At 42.4% G+C, this 22,213-nt stretch overlaps 1 protein-coding gene across 4 annotated transcripts in view; it reads left to right on the top strand.

Moving 5' to 3' along the window:
• The first annotated feature begins 13,843 nt into the window (after positions 1-13,843).
• pcdh19 (protocadherin 19) overlaps positions 13,844-22,213 on the top strand; it is a 61,026-nt gene continuing 52,656 nt past the window's right edge. The window contains exons 1-2 of one of the 4 annotated variants that reach the window (XM_072663594.1): positions 13,844-17,356; positions 20,172-20,304. In XM_072663594.1, the coding sequence (XP_072519695.1) occupies positions 15,225-17,356; positions 20,172-20,304 (2,265 nt within the window). In that variant the 5' untranslated portion in view covers positions 13,844-15,224. Of the gene's footprint in view, positions 17,357-20,171; positions 20,518-22,213 lie in introns of all 4 variants that reach the window. The other 3 variants (XM_072663595.1, XM_072663592.1, XM_072663593.1) reach the window with 3 other exon arrangements.

The following is a 22,213-nucleotide window of genomic DNA, read 5'->3' on the forward strand; positions in this document are numbered from 1 at the left end:
GTGAATTATATGTCTTTGCTCAACTCTAATGATCAAGGGGAATAATTCAGGAAGTTCCACATATCAAGCATGCAAATCCACATAGTTTAAAATGTAATTTTTCAAAGCACTAAATTACAATTATGCTGCTCATGCAGATTATTACACACGCATACAATTTATTCCAATTTAAGGTAACAGCACCGTCCAATGGTGCCCATTCAATGTGTCAAGACCTAATAGTCATGTTAAAACTTGAGCTATTGTAATTACTGAGCTCACAGCGAATTGCAGAAGAGCGGCCCACAGTGACAGACAGACTCAGTACCTCATTTAAGCAGCAATTAATCAGAATGTCACATACTACAAGCATCCACAGTCTCATTTCCCTTAATTGCTAAAGGATATGAATTTTTGAGAGGAAGCATATTCTAGATAATAAAGATTGACAGCTGCTATTTGTTAAGGACCTGTGGGCCAGAACAGATGCCTATGACCTTCTGTAAGGTCATGCAAATGCATTTGTATTGAATTATAGGTCAGACAAGGTGAATGTCCTGGAGGGAACTGCTTAACTTCAGAAGATACATCTGCCCTCTTTGGGTTACCTGATCCCCAGTACACCTGTGTGTGATTCCCTTCAGTAACGCAGCAGCTGCATGTGATGCAGCACTGCAATGAAGGCATATATTATACCTCAGGCTTTCTGTTAGGTATGGAATGGCAAATCAGTGCTGCAGTGCATTAGTCATCCATTTACATAGCTACACCAATAATCCAGTGTCCAACTCAAAGGTCGAGGAATTTTACAGGGAAGCATGTCATACAAGTTTCTGACACATTAAAGCTAAAAGTAACACTTTACTGAACAGTCACATACTGCCATATGCAGAGGTATGTGAACCTCTGACCAAATGCCAAATGCCAAATGCCTTTTTTTATTATTATTGAGAAGTAGTAAACACATACTGTAGCTAATCATTTTCAGCAACCCTTAATGCAATTAGTCTGTTTTTCATAACATGAAAAATTTTAATCATCAATGTAGCTTGTGCAAAAAAAAAAGGGCAGCTTACAGAGTCAGGACTCTAGCAGAAATCACTACTTGCAAACTTGTAGCCAGTTCCTGCAGTTGGATTTCTTCCCCACTATTCTTTGCAAAAGTCCTCTAGTTCTGATATATTCTTGGGTTGTCTTGCATGCACTGCTAGTTTCAGGTCTATTAACAAATATTCTCTGATATTTAGATTAGAGAACTCTGAGGGACGCAAAGACACACACATTTCAAAAGACTTTGAGTTTGTGTCTCTTCCATTTTGGCTTTAAGATATTCTGTAGCGTACTTCAAACATTGGAATTTGCGACAAGATTGTGCAGGTCTCCTTCTTATGTGTTCCATGAAGATGATATTTGTGCAAGCAACGCTGCACAGTGGAACAGGGCACCAGCCTCTTGATTTAGCTAAACTTTCATGCAGGTTCTTGGCAGTCATATACTGTATCTGGTTTGCTTTACCAGCATATGAGCATTTGTTGCTTTTCACCATATAGATTTTGGTAGGGTAAATAATCAAGCGATTGAAAAGAATAAAGTGAGCCCCTTTTAATTCATCACAACTGATGTGAAAATGAAACCATCAAAATTTTCCAGTAGCAGTAAATGTGTATTTGTTTATAACAATCATGCAAATTCACATAGTTTAAAGCATTTTTCTCAAAGCACTAAATTACAATTATGCTGTTATGCAGATTATTGCACATGCATACAATTTATTCCAATTTAAGGTAACCCATCCATCCTTCCATATATCATCTTGACCTCCACAGGTCCCCCAAACTGCCCTTTTGGCACTGTAGAAACTGCAAGCTAAAAATACTCTTAGAAATCTTCTTATAGACTTCCTCTACCATGTAGGCATCAATTAGTTTTGTTTTCAGACCTTTAGGCAGTTGCTTAGAAGGAGCCCATGGTTGCTAAGTGCCAGAAGTGTCAGAGAATTTATAAAGCTTGCAAATTCGCCTGACAGTTTGTAACTACAGTTGGTGACATGCTTCAGGCCTGAGTTGCAAATCAAGGTTATCTAACTCTGAGACTTTGTAAAAAAAATAAAATAACTTTGAGTTTAAGGTGTTTAAGGTGCCCAAACCTTTGTATGAACCACACTCATGATTTTCTTTTTTTTATCTTATCATACTACATTGGCTGTTTTACTACTTTAAAAAATTAAAATAATAATTTTAAAAATCCAGAACTTTTGTATTCAACTGTATACTGTAGCATTTTGTCCTGAGCTAGATCTTGTAGCATCATGAACAAACACACAACTCCTATACGATTATTACATATGCTTAGCACACACATACATGCATAAGCCCTCTCTAAACTCTAAATGATAGTCTCTCTCCAAGTCAGGTTAAAATGCTGTTCACCCAGGCCTAGTGCTGCACTGCATCACCCCACCCTATCAGCTTTTCTTTCAGCGAGAAGGAGGTTTATTAGAGAGATTGGCCTAAATCAGAAGTAGCAAGTCAGCATCAAAGTGAAGACAAAGAATCGTAATTTGCATGAGGCAGATTGGGCAGCTTGAAAGGGTTAAGCGTGAGTGGATTAAAATGCTTTCACACATCCGTTTCCATACTCTAATCCTCTTAGTGCCCACTCCTAATACATTTTTATATCTTTCCTATCTCTCACCGAAGTTAAATATCAGATTAGTTGCCTGGCTTCCACTATATCATATTACATTCTTATCTAACACTGAGAGATGATGGGGTGGGGGGGTTGGGGGAGTGAGGTCATGGGCAATCCATAACAGACCCTCACTGTTGTTGAAGAACACCCCAAAAACAACACCCATCTTCGGTGTTTATCTCCTACTCAATGCCATTTTATATGGTTATGAGAGTTAATCTCTAAAATAGATGATTTATTTATCATCCTGCGATTTATTGCCGGATTAGGCTCCCCTGCTCCCTTGTTTACAACATGCTGGCAGAGAGGTGGCAGTCTTGTCTGCCCAGAGCTTGTGTGTGTGTGTGTGTGTGCACGGCTGTGTCTAGACATTCGTTTCTGATGTGCTCCATAGGAAAGCCTGAACAGACCAAATTATGCTTTCCTATCTAGCTGTGGGGGTCCACCCTGAAGGCTGAGAAAATCTATTTTATGCATAAAATGTGTTCGTAGACTTGCCCATTTACTTCGGCTTACAGCAGGATTTAAGCTTCAGTGCGTGCCACGACATCTCTTCTCCAATCACAGTTATCACAAGACCCTCAATTTCAGTAAACAATGGGGAACAAGGTTAGTCATTGTCTAAATGGAAGGTAAATCTTTACAGTAAGAAATTAGGAAAGATGGCACAAAATGATATACAATTCAATGGGTAGAATTACGCAGCGGAACATTCTTTTCATGACCTAATTGAATTTCCTTCTAAACGAAAGAATGCATATCACACACACACACACACACACACACACACACACATTAATATATGACTAGTTTATTCTAATGCTGCTTCTAGTTTATTCAAATTCTACTTTCAAGGTCTTTTGCTCTCACACAAACACACACACACACACACACACTGTGGCAGGGATATTACCTGCCCATGGGCTATCTCTGCTGCATCCTATACACTGTGTGGATCTAAATGTAATTCTGCTCGCCCTATAAGAGGCTTACAAGTAAAACAACACCTTGCGCAATCTGACAGTATAGTCTGTAATTTCAGAACAATGAAGTGGTGAACTTGTCCAATTTACAGAAGGAATACTAGATAAAAGCCCTAGCAGCCTTACACACAGAAGTTCTTAAATAATTCTCTATAGGCACTTCAAGAATGAAAGTTGCTTAAACTGTCAGATTTTCATTCTTTCAGATGCACAGCCCCACATTTTGTTCACTGTTAATTCCCAGGCCAGAAATCTCCCTATCACATTTGTCAGCCTTCTGACTATAGTAGGCTGTTGTGCTTCTGCGCTTTTGATCTCCTGCCTCTTGACAAGCAGGCAGGTAGACATTAGTAAAATAAAAGTACATTTATTGGTTTCATGGCACACACACACATTTTGATAGGGTTGTGGTCTAAGACTTTGGAAAGACTCTGAGTTGTGTTTGGGAGTCGTTGTCCTGTTGGAACAACCAATTGTGTCCAAGTTTCACTCTGCTGAGATCTGGATATGGACTTGCCCATTGTACTGTGTTGGTCAATTCAACGTGAGTGTGGTCAAACTCATTTTATGTGAGCACAGAGAAGCTACTAGGTTCTTAATCATGATCACCTATTGGAACTTAGAGGAAGTAGCAGTGCTGGAACTCAGCACTGCTACTTAAAGTTATAATCTAAGCGGGGGCATATATAATAGGACAAAACATTTTTGATGTACACTTATTCTTCCCTAGAAAAACAACAGTTCAAAAAAGTCACTAAAAGCCCAAGATTGCCATTACATTAATGTCTGTCATGAATCTTAAACTTCTGACCACAACTCTTAACTCTTAACTCTTAACCCTCACTTTTTATGGCAGGCTACTTAGTAAGACTTATAATAATAAATCATATTGTTGTTGTGTTACAATTTTAAAATATCACAAAGAAAGTAATTCAGTAATTCAATTGTGGAATGATTACACAGAGTTGGGGTTATAACAAAACCAAAAGTGGATGGCCCCTTCTTCTGTGTGCAAGTCTGTAGACACTAGCTTTGGGATAATTACCTATGAATGAAACCAATGTTGACATAGAGGGAATTCTTATTCTTCTCCACAGCCCACACACTGGGGCCAGCGGATGGTGAAACTCTGTGATCCTCCCCAGTCCCCGAGGGCTGAGTAAACATGAGCTGACACCAGCAAAGGAGGAATTCCTATAACCTGAGGCACTATTACCCTCCTTCCCTCTCCCACCCACCTATACACACTGTTGCGGGCTATCTGCAAAGGCAGATAATGAAGCCAGCAGCTATCTCCACTGCAATTACCTGAGACAAAAACCCCGGGAGAGGCAGTGTTTTGGAATGTACTATGCCCAGAGGACACAGTGAGGAGGGGGCAAGCCCAGCTCTGTAAAAAAGCAAGGGATAAGGGGATAAGAGATCAATCAAACCAAACTGACTAGCAGACACATTTTGACCTAGAGTCAATGTACACAGAGAGAGTGGGATGTTTCCTGCAATGTAAATAATAATAATTCATATATGCTGTGTCTCCTTGCATGACTGGGTAAAACAGTCATTTCCTGTGGTTGCATGTATACATTCATAAACAGGGGGGTTTCCAGGGTTCTGCAGGACAGAGAATGGTTTCACATATATAAATAAAATAATGCTAAATGCTCATGTGATCATTACAATTAATTCAATACACTGGTGTCTAAATGTAATTTAATTTGTTTCATTTTAATTATACTTTATACTGTTTAATTATACATTATTTTATACTGTACAGTACAATCAGTACAATGAACAATTATTGGCTTCAGTCTGAATTAGGGTGCTGCAGCAAATTACTATTTTGATTGTTTTGAAACAAATAATCAATTGTATTTTGAATCGCTCAGTTACCAAAAAGTAACTGTTATATAGCTTTAAGCATTTATATTTAGCTTAATACTGTTTTATACATTTACTAACAATGAAAACAATAAAAATAAATAACGTCAATGTTCATTGTTTTTTCCTGCTAATAAAAAAGATCTATAAAATGCCAGTATATTTTTTGTCTGTCAGAAGTAGCAGAATAGAATAATATTAAAAAGTAAATCCATTTTCCATTATATTTCAGATCAGAAATAATAAATAAAAAGGGAAACATATGTGAGAGTAATTTTAGCTTTCTGTTTAAAAGTATTTTGAGTTGTTGCTTCATTTGTATTAAAGACTTTTATTTTGACATAGACTGTCTTGAGCCACAATATCCTCAACTGTCCCCTGCCTGTAACCAACAAACTGACTGCCTTATTTTGTTGAAGGGTAAGACTTATTCCTAACAAGCAAGCTGATTGGCTCTTTTTGTTGAAGAAAATGAGAAATGTACATGTTATGTACGTCAAACCAGAGACTGTAAAAACGTCTGTTTGTGAGCCCCACCACAACCAGACGGTTTTAACGTCTCTAGTTTGACGTACATAACATGTACATTTCTTATTTTTACACTCAGCCTGTGTTCATATGAGACTCCCACTCCTCACAGATATACCTCTACTCTCCACTCAGACACCAGGGTGATGTTGCTGCAGATGAGTTGCTGTGTTTTATCCACATGCTTCATTCATGTAACAGACAGCTGCTAAGAAGTAACAACGGCAGAAGAATTCTATTCCTCATTGTTATGGTTAAACTTTGGCTTTAATTTGCGGTTCACATACTTCCTAAACGGTTTTTAGTTAACACAAGCAACACACGTGCAATGGTATCACCATCTAATCAACTATTAAAATGAGTTGGTAACTAATTAGTCAGTTAGTTGCAAACCGAGTCTAAATGAAACAATACCATATTATTACACTCTAATTAGATGATTATTTGCAGTTCAGTAAATAATAAAAAATAAAGTATTATTTTAATAGTGCCATTCTAATTATTCAACACAATTGTGAAGGTCAGTACTTATATGTTCTGTTGCGCCAATGCTTCTTTTTCTGCTTATTATTATTATTATTAATAATAATAATAATAATAGTTGTAGTGGTGTTAGTAGTAATAGTAGCAGTAGTAGTAGTATTGGTGTTTTAACAAATGTAATATCAAAATTAAAAGAGAAAAATCTATTTGGACCATGCTAAATAAAGGAAGCAGTTATTTCACAGTTAGTCCTATGGAGAATCTGTAATATATACACTGGCAGTCAAAATGATACGTGTATGTTGTACATTATGAGTCTATATGTAATACACTAATGATTAGCAGTATGGACATATTTGAAGGGATCTATCTCTTTATAAATCTCATGAATCTATCTAATGAACGACATAGTCTCCACTTAAATAGTTTGCGGGATTGTGTTGGGAAATGTCCAATAGCCATGTGTGTGGAAAGCAACTCATTTAGATTGTTATATATCTATATATTTTTTACATGATAAAGCAGTTTGAGGCTGTCATCAATATGACCTACAGAATACTAACAGTAACCTATTTAACCTATTTAGATATCTAGCTATGAATTTTTGATGATTTGATTGTTGTCTGCTGTGCATCATTTGAGGTTGCATGACAGTCAGTGTATCTTTAAAAATGGTTCTATATATTACATATTCATAAAACCATTTTTAGGAAAAGTCATGGAGCAGAGTCATGTGGAAGTAAAGGTGAACTTCAGACAGACAGTCAAACAGAGTGAGAGGGGGGTTAGGTAGAGAGAAAGAGAGAGATAGAGATAGACCAAGAGAGGAGGGGGAAGAGAAATAGTGAGAGAGAGAGAGATATACAAAGCACAATCTGCTCAGAGCAGACATTTCAATACTGGATGTGCAATTAGCGTGCACTAAACAGCATGCCATGCCTCTCAGAAGCTATTTCCTTAATCCTTACAGCAAGAAGGAGAATAACTCTCCCAAGGAACGCAATCTCTCTCCATATCCCTTGCTTTGCTGCAGAACAGCTATCTGCTGCTGGAAACTGCCACCTCCTCGTTGCTCCTTAAAGCACCTCTAATCGCCTGAGGCATTATACAGGGCTAATTTCCATACTAATTTCTTTCTTCTCCCCCTTCCCTTTAATTCCAGCCTGATGCAAAGCACATCCAATCGCAGAAGGACAGACGGCATTGTGGGATACATGTTTGGAATCGAGAATGTCAGCCGAGGCACTTCTGCAGACAACTCACATACAAACATGGGGAGGCCATTAATAACTCTCCTTTAGGTGAAGAAGGGACGGTGCGGATGGTGGTCCCCTAGAGGAGCGGCCCCACTGCCTTTATTGATACCGTTGGTCAAAGAGAAATGCTGCAATCCCCTGTCACTGCGCCTGCCTGCCCAGGCTGAAACTGTAACAGGGCCAGCTCAGTGAGCCCTCACCAATCGCGCTGCAGTAAACAGCGCTGCACACTCTGAGTGCTAAGCCTGAGCTCTCTCATGGCCATGTAGCAGCTTCTGTGGGAGCAAAATAACAGGAGATTATTCTGTGTGCACACCGGCTCAAACAAAGACACACACACATATATTCAAAGGAAAAAAGGAAAAATAAAATGATACACATATATATATATATACACAATAACATGTACAATAACACAAACGGGGATAGGGGAGGTAACATGTAAACAGAAAAAAACTATATTTCATCCAGCATTCCACAATCTATTGATGATTACTGCTTTGACAGAGGTCGGCCCCTGCTTAGATCGTTGATAGCCTCTTTACAGGAAAAGAGAGATGGAGTGCTTATGGGCCGACATATAAACAAGCATGCTGCTTATTATCCCCTGCTTAAGGATTCTGCCTGGGTGCGCTGGGGCATTTTAAACCATACCCAATCATGGAGAAAGCTCAACATTTCAGTACACACTCATGACATATTCCCTCAAAATCAATAACCATGCATTTTCTGCTCTGATGTGCCATGATTAATACAGGCCATATGGGTGGGAATGATGCGGAGTGCATAGCCAAGGTTTAAACCCTCTGATAATTGGTATGCACATAACCGCAATGACACATATTATAAGGGCCTTTTGGGCCAATTTTCTAATTGCAGTTTGGTGACTGCACTTGCTCCGTATGTCCTGCTGTTTGACCATTTTTTGACTTTTGCGATATATTTCAGTGCAGTGCAGTCAGTGCAGATCCTCCCTACATGCCAACTACATAAGTTACGTATGGCCACTCAACGGCCGAGGGATTATTTACTTAGCTGAACATTATACATTTCTAAAGGGGAAAAGAGTGCAGGATATTCATATAGGCAGATGTGTTTTGTGACTTTCAGACATTCACAAATCAAGTCATGTTACATATAAGCGCAGTGACAGTGGCTTCAATATATGTGACCAAACAAAAATAATAATAATAAATAATAATAATAGCTAATAATAAAGCTGCAGACAGTGAGCTGATTTTAGATCACTTATATAGATCATGGTCATGATTAGGATACCCATGACCTAAGTAGAGGATGTATAGGAGGTTTAGGTGAGGTCAAGTTTCTCAATGCATTGGAAAGCTTAGAATGTGTATTAATGTAAAATTGCAGTGAGTGTAAACATGCGCAGCGGCATTCGCTGTGATTTCCTCCTATTTATGCTGTAACCTCTGTTGCCCTGGATCCAGCGACAATGCCCTGAGAGACTAGAGGGGATTTGTAGTAATGCTCACGGATCAAGCTTTGCCAGCCACTCATGCAGTATATATTTAGATATTAGGCAGACGGATTTGATCAAGAAAAATAAACACAATCAATATGTCCTCCCTGCTTAAGCCCTTGTGAATAAATACACATGAACTCACATAAGCTTACAGCACAAATACAGTAAAAAAGCCTGCTTTGCAATAGCTCTGGTCTGTGCCCTCATTCCTTCTCCTGACATACGCCTAACTTGGCCCAGATTTGCTACCCAAACACACACACACATATACACACGCATACACAGTCATACATGCACACACTATTACACACACAAACATATACATACACACAGAATCATTGTCAGAAGCAATGTTTGCCATATTTACACAGAGGCTTTTCAAGCAACCTAATGGCTTACATTCTTCTAATTTGTCTTGACTAGGGAACAGCTGTAAACAGGGAGGAATAAGCACTCCAGCCTACTGATGCAATCAGATAGGCCCCACCCAGGCCTCCGCATTTACAGGTGTTTCAGCCTGCCTGTTCTGTTATTAATCAGAACTAGCACTGAATAAAACGCTCTAGCTAATTGACCACAGTGATCTCGATGATATAATGCTACCAAGCCATGCAGTGCAAGCGTGGCTAAGCGGTTGTGACCGTGCACAGTGTTTTTTTGCAGTCATGTTGGCCACCAGACAAAGGCAGCTGATTTTTCGTGCTTAGGGGTAATCAGGCTGCAGTTGCATTCTCCAGCTATGTATTGAACTTATGATTGTGCATATTGTGGGAATAGTATATACGAGTGTGGAATTCTAAACACTGCAGTAAAGGTGGAAAACTGCCACATATGGCACATTTTCTATGCTTTGTGCTATATATGTGCCATAACCTTTGGCACAAACGTTTACTCAGAAAACATAGAAAACACACTTGACTTGGGTGCCCAAACTTTTGCACACACATACAGATTTTTACATGTGTTTACTTGTGATCATGTGGTTAAAACACTTCACAGGTTAAAAATGTGTGACATGTAAAAGACTTCCTTGGATGTCCAAACACTTTTTTGATAGTGCAGAAAACGCCCTGAGATGGAACGGGAGCCCCTCGCCTTCCCACATTGGTGCTGTGTATGATGGAAGAAAGGGTGAAGATTGGGTGGAGGTTCAACACAGAGTTAAACTGAGAAGCAGGGGTATATATGAGGTTTAAGGCCCAGGGTTTGGGGTGTGGTCCTTCTCCCAAAATGTAGTTATTTCCTAATTCTTTAAAAAAAAAAAAAAATAGTGCAAAACTCCTGCATAGTTCAGTATTCTACCATTCTACTATTTCATACTGAGTAACATGATGGTTGCAGGTTAAGCGTACTAAAATGGTATACTGTTACAGCTCATAAACATTTAAACATGTGTTTCAGTATGCCCCCACTATGCACATTTGAACTGTGCAGAACAAATCATTCATCATGACCTCCATTCACACAAAGCGTGCTAGCAGACACAGCACATGGCAGAAGGAGGAGGACGTAGGTCACAACGTGACGCATCGCTTCAAATACAGCCAAAGCAAGCACTGCCATCTTGCTCAAGTCTGAATCAATGCACTGCTCTCAGTCCGGCCCCCCACCCCCAACTATTACACACACACAAACACGCACAGATACACAGAGACAGAGCCCAGTAGGACCAAGGCAGAACAGGGCAATAATGCAGCAACATGGCAGACAACCTCAGATATTCCTTTCAAACGAAGCAACTGGGAAGTCTACCACGCCTTGGCAGAAAAAAAACACCATAAAATCAGTCATTCCCTCTGTACTGCAGACGGTGCCGGCTCAAGGCTCCGAGCGAAGAAAAAATGGGTCTTAAAAAAGTTCAAAACTGCCGTGTGATTGAGAGGCTCCCCTCACACAAAGTAACGCTGTCTGCGGCCTGCACACCTTTGAGCTGCTTTATTTAGAAATTCACACAAAGCACACCGCTGGTTAGAATGAGGGGCAGAGGACTGCCGAGGCCGCAGCAACAGTGTGAAACAAATAGTCACAAGAAGAAAGGAAGAGTGAGAGAAATCAAAAATGAAAGGCCCTCCCAAAACCTTGACTGGCTCAGGTCTGGAGCTCCGTCTTTTGTGATTTGTGATTAGTGGATTTCTCTCCTATTCTCTTTTCCTGCTTTTTTTTTTTTTAACTTCAAAGCATTTGTGTGTCATCCTGTGTTTGTGGGTTTCTGACAGCCATCTCGGCTCTTCAGCAGGCTGATGTAGTGGCCATTTCACTCTGTCCCTCAACACAGCGCCAAATTCACTCTGTCTTTTATGGTCATTTCTCTTCCATTAAAATGAATGGAGCTCAACTAGATTACAACCCCCATTCATATGCATCACTCACTTTTGCAAGATCAAAACCTTCCCGGTATGCCACAGCAGAACAAATGCTACCGTTTCATGAGGCAAGCTACTATTTGTTGGATATCATAGAGGAATTTGTTGTGTAGCACAAAGAAGCAGACTAAATAATTAAGCACATATAAAGCTGTTACCACACAAATACAAATTATAATGTTTTATTATAATGTTTGACAAGTCTTAATTTCTTATTTGGGTCTCTACAATGCTCAAACGAATCGCTAATAAAGTTTATTTAATTGTCTCATAAACACAAAATGATTGGGAGCATTAATGACACTGATGCAAAGACTGCTGAATTGCAAAACAGATCTATCTGCTAATACTTTGATGTCAAAGAGGAGCCTAATAGACTGCATGTGAGCCTTGGCTTCATCAATACGGAGAAAAGGAGATAACAAGCACAGCTTGTCTAGTAGGGATTCCATTTGGCGCATAAAATCTCTCTTTCAGAAGTTTATTGATGGATCTTACCACATGCTATATTTTAAACATGAATTATAAAAAGGCTTGAGGAAAATGCCTCCCCCGCAGTTTAATCTTACCTCCCTATTAAGAATTTATTAATGGGATAAAACTAGCTGCAAAAACACACCTTCAGTATCCTCCCAGTGTTTTATGCATGAGCCACAGGGCTGTAAAAGCTGATGATAGCCACTGGGGACTCTCCGATAACCAATGGCAACGGTGGGCCGACAGCCTCCCCGAAAGCATCTCAAGTCGGGAACAAACATGGGCAGGAAATGCTCAAGTAACAAGGACATCTGTGTTTGTTCATGGCGTAAGCCTGTGCAAGATGTTGTGCAGGAGCTTGGCAAATAGACCCACGAACAGTGCCTGAATGCTTTGCCATGTCAAAATTATTCTGATTTTATAACACTTTAGGGGGTCAACCTCAGGAACAGGAGCACAGTTTGAGGTGATCTCGGTGACCTATTTCATTTGATTTGACTTAAATAAGTCTGATGGCAGCCTTCCTATACCTAAGTAAAGGGCCTATGTCCCAGTAAAAGGGCTCTGGTAGGATCCAACTCCTGCCTGAAACCTAGGCTACTTTGCTCAAGCAAGAGAAGGAGGAACGGGACGCTAGGTGTCACCCTTGTGACTTTAAAATCGGTTTGCCCTCAAAATGATCTCTGTTATGGGCGCCATATTACACGTCTCGCTCCACCACTCTCCCTGCTTGACAGTACACTGGGGGAGGGGGGCGATAAACATTGAGATAGATGAACTCGTCATTAAACACGAACAACTGCTTAAACGATCTTGCATCCTACAAACACCAGACGAGCGCAATTTGCCCCTGGAATACCTGTGCTCTTATTGGTGGACTATCTTTCCTTCATGCACCACTTGATCAGCATACAAACCCTTCAGGCAGGTCCTTCAGGAGCGCAAACTGGCAAAGAGGTCAGAAGCAGCACAGGAGAGGATACATATCAAAGAGGAGGGACACGCCTTTTTCTGTCTGCGTACTAAATGAACCAATCAACAAAATATATAACATGAAAGATGAGAAACATACGCACATGATGGTTTAAGATGAGGTAGAAAAAATAATTAAAAAATACTGCCTGTTGTAGAAATTGCCTTATGTTCACTGAACATCCATTCAGCCAAGCGACGCAGCCGAAGTCACGTGATCCTGCTCTCAGCTTGAGTGAGGAGATACCTAAACAACTCTCTTAAAATGTCCCGTGAGAGAAATCAGCGGGGGAAAATGGATTCACGCAGACTGTATGTCTCTATGCTTGTGTGTTAAAAACAAAGTAGGAAAGGGGGGCTGTGTGGGTGGATTACATTGCGGGGTTTAATTATTGTGGCGAAAGCAACTTCTGCTGCATGTTCGTTCTCCCTAACCTAACTAGCAGTAAGTGTGAGGACGACGACGCATATATTCGTCACCATTGCTCCAACAGGAGTTTCTGTTTAGCCGTTTTTGCTCTGCTCCTCAGCAACATGTAGCCCAACCTGTCTGCATTTGATCTCGCACAAGAAATAAACGCTCTCTCGCGCGCGTGCATGTCTGTGAGAGAGCGAGCGGCAGCGTGTATTATTAGCTAGTTGTTATACTGAGAAGGTGTGAGTGTCTATCGCCGCTGAGGAAGTCTGTTCACTATGCAGCATCCTTCCCCACTCAACCAGTTTACATTCGGCCATGGTCAGAAAACCTTTTTCGACAAGCAGAAAGAACTCGGTCAGATTGAGCGAGCGAGTAGTTTATAATATCATAACTTAAAAAGGGCTTTCTCAAATCTAAATCATAACGTTTCTTCTCTCGCGTAATCTGAAGCAGATTCAAAATAAACGGAATATCAGCGGTCCTGAGGGAGGAAGAGAAGCACAAATCTCCGCCGTCTTCCTCGCCCCGCTCTCCCGACACTGGCCGAGTTTCGTAGCCGGGCTGTGGCTCCACCCACCAGCAGCCCAGCATCTCCGGCGTGACCTCTGATTGGCTGAGCTGGACTGCGGGTCCCGAGACTGAGCGCGAGCCGCGCAGCTTCGTCTCGGCCAGTCCGCGCTGGAGCCGCGTGAAAGGCGCTGCGTTCACAGGGAACGACGAGAAACAAAAAAACTACTGAAACTGGGATATTTTTACTAAAACGCTGATACGCTCTCTCTCCCTCCTCAACAGGCTTGAACTGAGCTTCTACACGCGTCAGACACCTCAAGTTATCCCTCAAGCACGGATTTGATTTCGCTCTGGCTGGACTAATAGAGCTGCCTCATACAGGTCTCGGGTGAAGAGATTTTCCTGAGAAAGCTGCGGGGTCTCGCTCGCTGTGGGATTACTGGAGCATCGTAAAGTGGACCGTGTAGGCTACAATTTAAGACTGGCTCGTACAGCAGCAGCAGCAGCAGCAGCATCGTCGTTGTGCCACTTACCCGTGCAGTTTTTGTTGTTGCTGTCCATCTGGATTCTGTACCGCTTTAATGGATTTGCGCTTTGCCATAGGCTAATCACAGACTGATGAAGATCAGAGGCGTCTTCGTTTGAGCGCACCGTGTTGATTGGACACAGGCTGCGCTTCTGAAAAAAGCACGGCAGTTTGTGGTAAACGGGAGGATCATGGTGATGAGACCAATCAGTACTGAACTGGAACATTTTTAATTGCTTCTCTAATGCTCCCAACTTATTGACCTCCTCGTGTTTTTGTTTTTCTCCCACTAAAAACAAAATGGTCGATTCGCAGCATGGGGCTGTGATACATTGCAGCTTTCGCCAGTGCTCCTCATGGTTGTGTGTTTTTTCTCATTCGTAATGCGTTTGCATTTTTCTAGGTTTTGTGAGGATTTTGTGTGACGATGCAAGATATAGCCGGTGTAAAAAGATTTGCAATGAAGTGAATGGAAGTTTACCCTCCCCCTGCATGCTTTTAGCGTTTTGCGTTTCGCGTTGTTTTTTTTTTTTTTTTTTTTTTTAAAGGATATGTCGTGGGCGCCGTTGGGACGGAATGAGCGCGAGCTACCGGGACGCGTGTAGCCGAGAGCAGTAACCGAGAGCAGGGGCGAGCATCAACAGGTCGTTTTTTTTACCCCCCCAACCCGCGCCATGGATTTCGCGCACGTCCTTCTGCGCCTTCTCCTGTGCTGCACGGGCGCCGGTGCCGTCTTCAACCTCAAGTACTCGGTGGAGGAAGAGCTGCGCGCGGGCACCAAAATCGCGAACGTGACGGCCGACGCCAAGGTGGCAGGCTTTGCGTTGGGAAACCGCCAGCCGTACCTGCGCGTTATCTCGAACTCGGAGCCGCGCTGGGTGAACCTGAGCCCTGCGGGGCTGCTCATCACTAAGCAGAAGATCGACCGCGATGCCGTGTGCCGCCAGACGCCTAAGTGTGTCGTCTCGCTCGAGGTCATGTCTAACTCTATGGAGATCTGCGTGATTAAGATTGAGATCATTGACGTGAACGACAACGCACCGCGCTTTCCCGCCGCCCGAATTGACCTGGAGATCTCGGAAAACGCAGCACCCGGCACGCGCTACCCCCTGGAGGGTGCGAGCGACCCAGATGCTGGGAGCAACGGCGTCCAAACATATACGATCACTCCTAATGACATCTTCGGCCTGGAAATCAAGACCAGGGGTGACGGGTCCAAGATTGCTGAGCTTGTAGTGGAGAAGATGCTGGACCGGGAAAGTCAGTCGCACTACACTTTTGAGATCACAGCTGAGGATGGCGGTGACCCACCCAAGACTGGCACAGTACAGCTCAATGTCAAGGTGCTGGACTCCAATGATAACAACCCTGTATTCGATGAGCCTGTGTACACTGTGAATGTGATGGAGAACGCCCCATTGAACACCCTTGTCATTGACCTAAACGCCACGGACCCAGATGAGGGCACAAACGGCGAGGTTGTGTACTCCTTCATCAACTTTGTGTCCAACCTGACCAAGCAGATGTTTAAGATTGACCCCAAGACGGGTGTCATCACCGTGAATGGCGTGCTGGACCATGAGGAGTTGCGTGTGCATGAGATTGATGTGCAGGCCAAGGATCTGGGGCCCAACTCAATCCCGGCACACTGCAAGGTGATTGTGAATGTAGTGGATGTGAATGACAATGCGCCTGAGATCAAACTGCTTTCTGAAAATAGTGAGATGGTGGAAGTGAGTGAGAACGCACCCCTTGGCTACGTAATTGCACTGGTCCGTGTGTCGGACAGTGACTCGGGCGCCAACGGGAAAGTGCAGTGCCGTCTGCAGGGCAATGTGCCCTTCCGGCTCAATGAGTTTGAGAGCTTCTCCACCCTGCTGGTGGATGGGCGTTTGGACCGGGAGCAAAGGGACACCTACAACCTGACCATTGTGGCAGAGGACAGTGGCTATCCACCCTTACGGAGCTCAAAGTCCTTTGCAGTCAAAGTGACAGATGAGAACGACAACCCACCATACTTCACTAAGCCACACTACCAGGCTATGGTGCTGGAGAACAATGTCCCAGGTGCCTTCCTTCTCGCTGTATCAGCACGTGACCCAGACCTGGGAATGAATGGCACCGTGTCGTACGAGATTGTCAAGTCTGAAGTGCGTGGAATGTCTGTGGAGTCGTACGTAACAGTAAATGCCAACGGCGAGATCTACGGCGTGCGTGCATTCAACCACGAGGACACCCGCACATTTGAGTTCAAGGTGTCAGCCCGTGATGGTGGTGACCCATCGCTCAGCAGCAATGCCACAGTGCGCATTGTTGTTCTTGATGTCAACGACAACACACCCGTGATGACCACGCCGCCACTCGTCAACGGCACAGCCGAGGTGTCCATCCCCAAGAATGCAGGTGTTGGCTACCTGGTCACGCAGATCAAGGCAGATGACTACGACGAGGGTGAAAATGGCCGCCTCACTTACTCTATCTCTGAAGGTGATATGGCCTACTTTGAGATTGACCAGATCAATGGCGAGGTGCGCACCACCAAAACGTTTGGTGAGAACGCCAAGCCCTCTTACCAGATAACAGTGGTGGCCCACGACCATGGCCAGACATCCTTATCTGCCTCGGCCTACATCGTCATCTACCTCTCCCCTGACCTCAACACGCAGGAGCAAATGGGAGCTGTCAACCTATCCCTCATCTTCATCATTGCTTTGGGCTCAATTGCTGCCATCCTCTTCGTCACCATGATCTTTGTGGCAGTCAAATGCAAACGGGATAACAAGGAAATACGAACATACAACTGCAGGTACCTGAGCAATTTTTGACACAGCTTCATTGGTTTTACCAGTGTCTCTATGCATACTGTGGTTGTTTGTTGCTCATCATATATATATATATATAAATATCATCATATATTCTATGACAAATGGCAATGTAATGCATGTTTGATGCTCTAGCTCAGATTGTCATTGCGAGTGGGTTTAGCTGCTGTTAGTGTGTGCATGCGACTAGGCCTTACTGGGCAGTGGCCAAGGATGACTGCAGTGGTAAAATGTACGAAAAAAAGGAGAGCAGGAGGCACATGGCTGTGTAAAACCGCTATAGTTTTAATACTGATTGACATCACTGAAAATAACTCAGTGTTAAGTGTAAGACACTTATAACACATGCACTTGTCATTTTATCACATTCACACAGAGCCTACATGGCTCACTTACTTATTAGACCTAGATGATCCTCACTTTAAAAAGTCAGGGCGCAGCATGTCAAAATGATCCATAATCTCTCAAAAATGTCAGTTACATTTTTGGAAACGTATTACTGCACTCATAGACTACTACCTTTGTAAAAAGAAAAGGGATTAGCAGTGCCATTTGTACTGCTCATGTCTGTGAATGATGCCTCCTATCAACAAAGAGATTGGAAAAAGCGTGCCTTACGAATGCAGATCAGGCCTGAGCTGCTCCTTAACTGTCAGTTCCCATTAAGTCAAAAGAATTCAGTAATTTTAATACAGGGTTTTCCACAATCCTGTTCCCCAATTGTTCTGACCAATACTGTGACTTGGAAAATATGAGAATATATTCAACAGATTATAAGACAATATGAAAAGGATGTCCATATATATATATATATATATATATATATATATATATATAGTAAGTACAGCATCTTCGAAAGCATGACCGCAATTATGCATCCGAAAAGTAAACAATGAAAATGTACGGCATGTTAATGATCTTTGACTCCAAAATATTATTTTGTTCATATAGTGTACTTGGAATACCTATTAATCTGTTACATAGACCTCTAAGTTGATTTCCCATCTCAACATTACCGCTCAGCATTTCCATATAAATTGCTTTTGCAAATTTAACCTGAAGCCATCGCTATACTTCTACACTGAGCATAATTTTTGTTGACGTTCCTGTCATGGGATGCAACATACCATGTTACTCACCATATTAACAGAGATGTTTTGGATGAGGGAACATTGTAATGCATGAGGGATCCAGGTTTCAGGTTAGAGTTGTTATATATTTACAAGAAAGCCTATATTCAGCGAGACTGCAGACTGGCTGAACGGAGCCTGTGTGTAGATTGCTGTGGTTCACATTTATTTTTTTGTCTCCAGATATAAACCTGATGGAGGCTTTCAGCTCTCTCAGCAGGGGGGTAGTGAGAGTGCTTGATATGCTTTTCTCGTGCTATACTCAGAGACTCCTTTTCTCTGGCTTATCCAAGCTTCTTCAGATCAGTTTTGCAAGGATGGGAGCCAAATACTACAGCTGCTAAACAATATAGAATAAAAATAGAACTTACAGCACAGAAACTAATATTTTGTATATTATAATATATATTATAATATAATATATTTTTTATATATAATACACACACATATATATATATATATATATATATATATATATATATATATATATATATATATATATACACACACACACACATTTTAGAACTGTACAAAAATATATACAATAATATCACAAAATTAAGCAAATCTGTCATTCCTGGAAAGGAACTGATTTTTTTTTTTCAAATGCATAAGGTCATAAAGACACTTTATAAGGTGTTGTGTTTTTAGGAAGTAGCTTCTTTAAATATAAAAAGTTTAAAGAGTGCAGATTTAAAAGAAGCTGCTTCCTATTGTCACTTGCCATTCAAGAACCGTATCTCAAACACAACAGACTGATACAGGCTCTTTTTGGTTCCAATTTTCAAACCCCCTTTAAGATTTAAAACATCCATTACACTTTTGCCTGCTTTGGATCAGAGAATGAAAACTGCTTTTAGATGCCCTCCAATAGATGAGGTCCCTCACCGTTATCACCATTTTTCACAGCTAGAAAAAGCAAGAGACTTAGGCAGACACAGCCAGCACCTAAATGAAAGGTAGAATGGAGGAAGCAAGAGGAAGCAAGAGGAAGACTTTAATTAAGTTTAAGCTAAAAACGACTGCCTGCCTTTCAGGAGGAATGTGAAAATAGTGTTTGAGGCTAATAATGATCCTCTTGGGAAAACAGAAGGGTCAACTGGGAGAGGCAGAGACTGGAGCTGCTTACAACACACGCCTCGCTTATGACCTCTCAGGTTTGTGTCTAGAGTGAAAATAGTGCAGCAGGAATCTCAATGTCTCTCATTTACTGTGATTAGAATCAAAATCCCCTGCTTGAGTCAGAAATAGCCATAAAGGGCAAAAAATGTAAAAGCTGAACATTTTTAATTTGACTCCAGCTGCCAGAGAGCTTGCTAGTATGAAAAGCAAATTAGAAAAAGGAAATAATTAAGTGTGGTTTGAGCTTTGAATATCGTTGCTTACTTTCCTGGTGGTGTTCAGTGTCATTTATCGCTGTGTGTGCTGTTGTGGTCTGGCATGTTTGCATTGTGCTGCTTGTTTGTGACAAGTTGAGCCGCCGAGCATGGAAATGCAAACAAATCAGGAATTGGCTCCATTGGAGGCCGGAGGTCACTTGACTGTGGCCTCCCTTGGCGCTGCCAATGGGTCCCAGGCCTGTCACCTCAGTCAGAAGGCGGAGCCTGTTTGGGCCTTGACTGGGAGTGCGGTGGGGAAGGCAGAGCACTGCTTTATTGAGTCTGTTCAGTTTCTTTTACCTGCGCAGGGTGGCGGAGTACTCCTATGGCAACCAGAAGAAGTCTAGCAAGAAGAAGAAGCTGAGCAAGAACGACATCCGGCTGGTGCCACGCGACGTGGAGGAGACGGACAAGATGAACGTGGTGAGTTGCTCGTCTCTCACCTCCTCGCTCAACTACTTCGACTACCACCAGCAGACTCTGCCGCTGGGCTGCAGGCGCTCTGAGAGCACTTTCCTCAACGTGGAGAACCAGAACTCCAGGAATGCCGCGCCCAACCATGGCTACCACCACACCTTCACCGGGCAGGGCCCGCAGCAGCCTGATCTCATCATCAACGGCATGCCACTGCCAGAGGTGAGACCCGCTCTAATCAGTCTTATGGCCTGCCATGGCTGCCAACAAAGGGGAGGGATAGGGAGGCATGGGAGGACCGCGGGAGGTCAGGGTGCCTTTGGTGCATCGGGGCGAAGGCCACAGGCCTGGAGGACAAGACGGAATCAGAGCTCTTCAGGATGAAACGGAATGTCTTGTCTGACTAAACTGGTCTTTTGGTAGTCGTGGCCAGAACCTGTAAACTGACTGGTTACTTTTTTGTGTTGCTCATTCTCATGTTGATTTTATATTTCTATGATGCTATGATGTAAAGTAGCTGGGGTAATCCACGTATGGACAGTGCTGTTGTTATTACAAAGCATGGTAGGCAAAACTTGGACCATTTCCAAAGTGGATTATTTGGCCACCTCTGTTTCTGCTGTTTCCATTTTTTTATGTGTGTGCTGAGCTGTTGCACAAGAGCCAGAGTCTGAACATCTGCCAAATGCATTGACCCGGCTAATCGGCAGCGCTGCGTGTCATTTCAGGTGCGAGCATTAAGAATAATCATTGCTTAAACGCCTGATGTGAAAGTCAGGGCCCTACACTGCTGCTCTTTGCAGGTGGGCTGCCTGCACAAGGCGCTGTTTGGATTCGGATGGTACACAGACACACACTGAGCTGGAGGTGTGGACATGCAATCAAATTGAGAAAGCTTTCAGTTCACAGGGAGTGAGCACCGTTCTGCAGATCTTTAGACTATTGATTTATCAGGTTTGCAAATCTATGGACTGGTTTGATGGTCTGCTGAATACTCAGAGGAGTACATGAATGAGTGGGATGGTATCAAAGAGGTGAGGTAGAACGCAAAATTGACAAAGAAGGTAATTGAGAAAAATGACTCTATTTGAGCTCGAACATAAGCTGTTTGCACATTTGTGTGTGTGTGTGTGTTTATCTGCTTGAAAAAAGGGAATTAGGGAGGTGTACTGCTGGCAAAGTGAAGCACTTTAGATTGGCATTGAACCTCTGATTGGCTTTTTCAGTGTTGCTCTTCTTTGCTAAAGATCACAAAAAGCACAAGGAGCGGTGAGGCATGTAAAAGGTGTTCTATATATGTATATTGTTCTAAGCAGAACTTGAAGCTGCTTAAAATCTTTAAATGGTGGATAAGGGCATGTTATCGATGGAGCCCTGCTTACTGCGCCTCCACTGAAGCAGGTCAGGTTGCATTCTGGTGAACTGAAACTGCACACCGGCTGGACAGAGGAATTATGGGGTGTTGTAAAAGCAAATGTAGTAGCCAGGTATAGTGGCTTAAGCCTCTAATAAAAGCACCTTGGCAGCAGGATTAGGGGACCTCTATTTATTTCGACAGATGAATAATAAAAAAAAAGTGCAGTAGAAGAGAGAAATAAGTGTGCAGATTGAGTGTGATTTCTGCCTATATATTAGAGTACAGAGAACGAGAGGGAGAGAATAAAAAGCAACAAGAACAGAGTAAGAGAGTGAGGGAGAGAGACACGGTTAATGACAGACATCTGGGCTTTTTTTTCAATTTTCTCAGGGCTGCTAATTGTTCTGATAAAGCTCATTGGTTGCTTGCATGCGGACCCCATAACACACTGAGCCCCACCTGACACTGACAACTCTTTGACCACAGCCCTGTATATTTCTCCTTCTAAGCCCATTGAAAGAGCAATGATGGCATTAGGGCTAATCTCTCTCGGCCTGTATT

This window comes from Salminus brasiliensis, chromosome 19, assembly GCF_030463535.1.
Source record: "Salminus brasiliensis chromosome 19, fSalBra1.hap2, whole genome shotgun sequence".
In the NCBI taxonomy this organism is placed as follows: domain Eukaryota; kingdom Metazoa; phylum Chordata; class Actinopteri; order Characiformes; family Bryconidae; genus Salminus; species Salminus brasiliensis.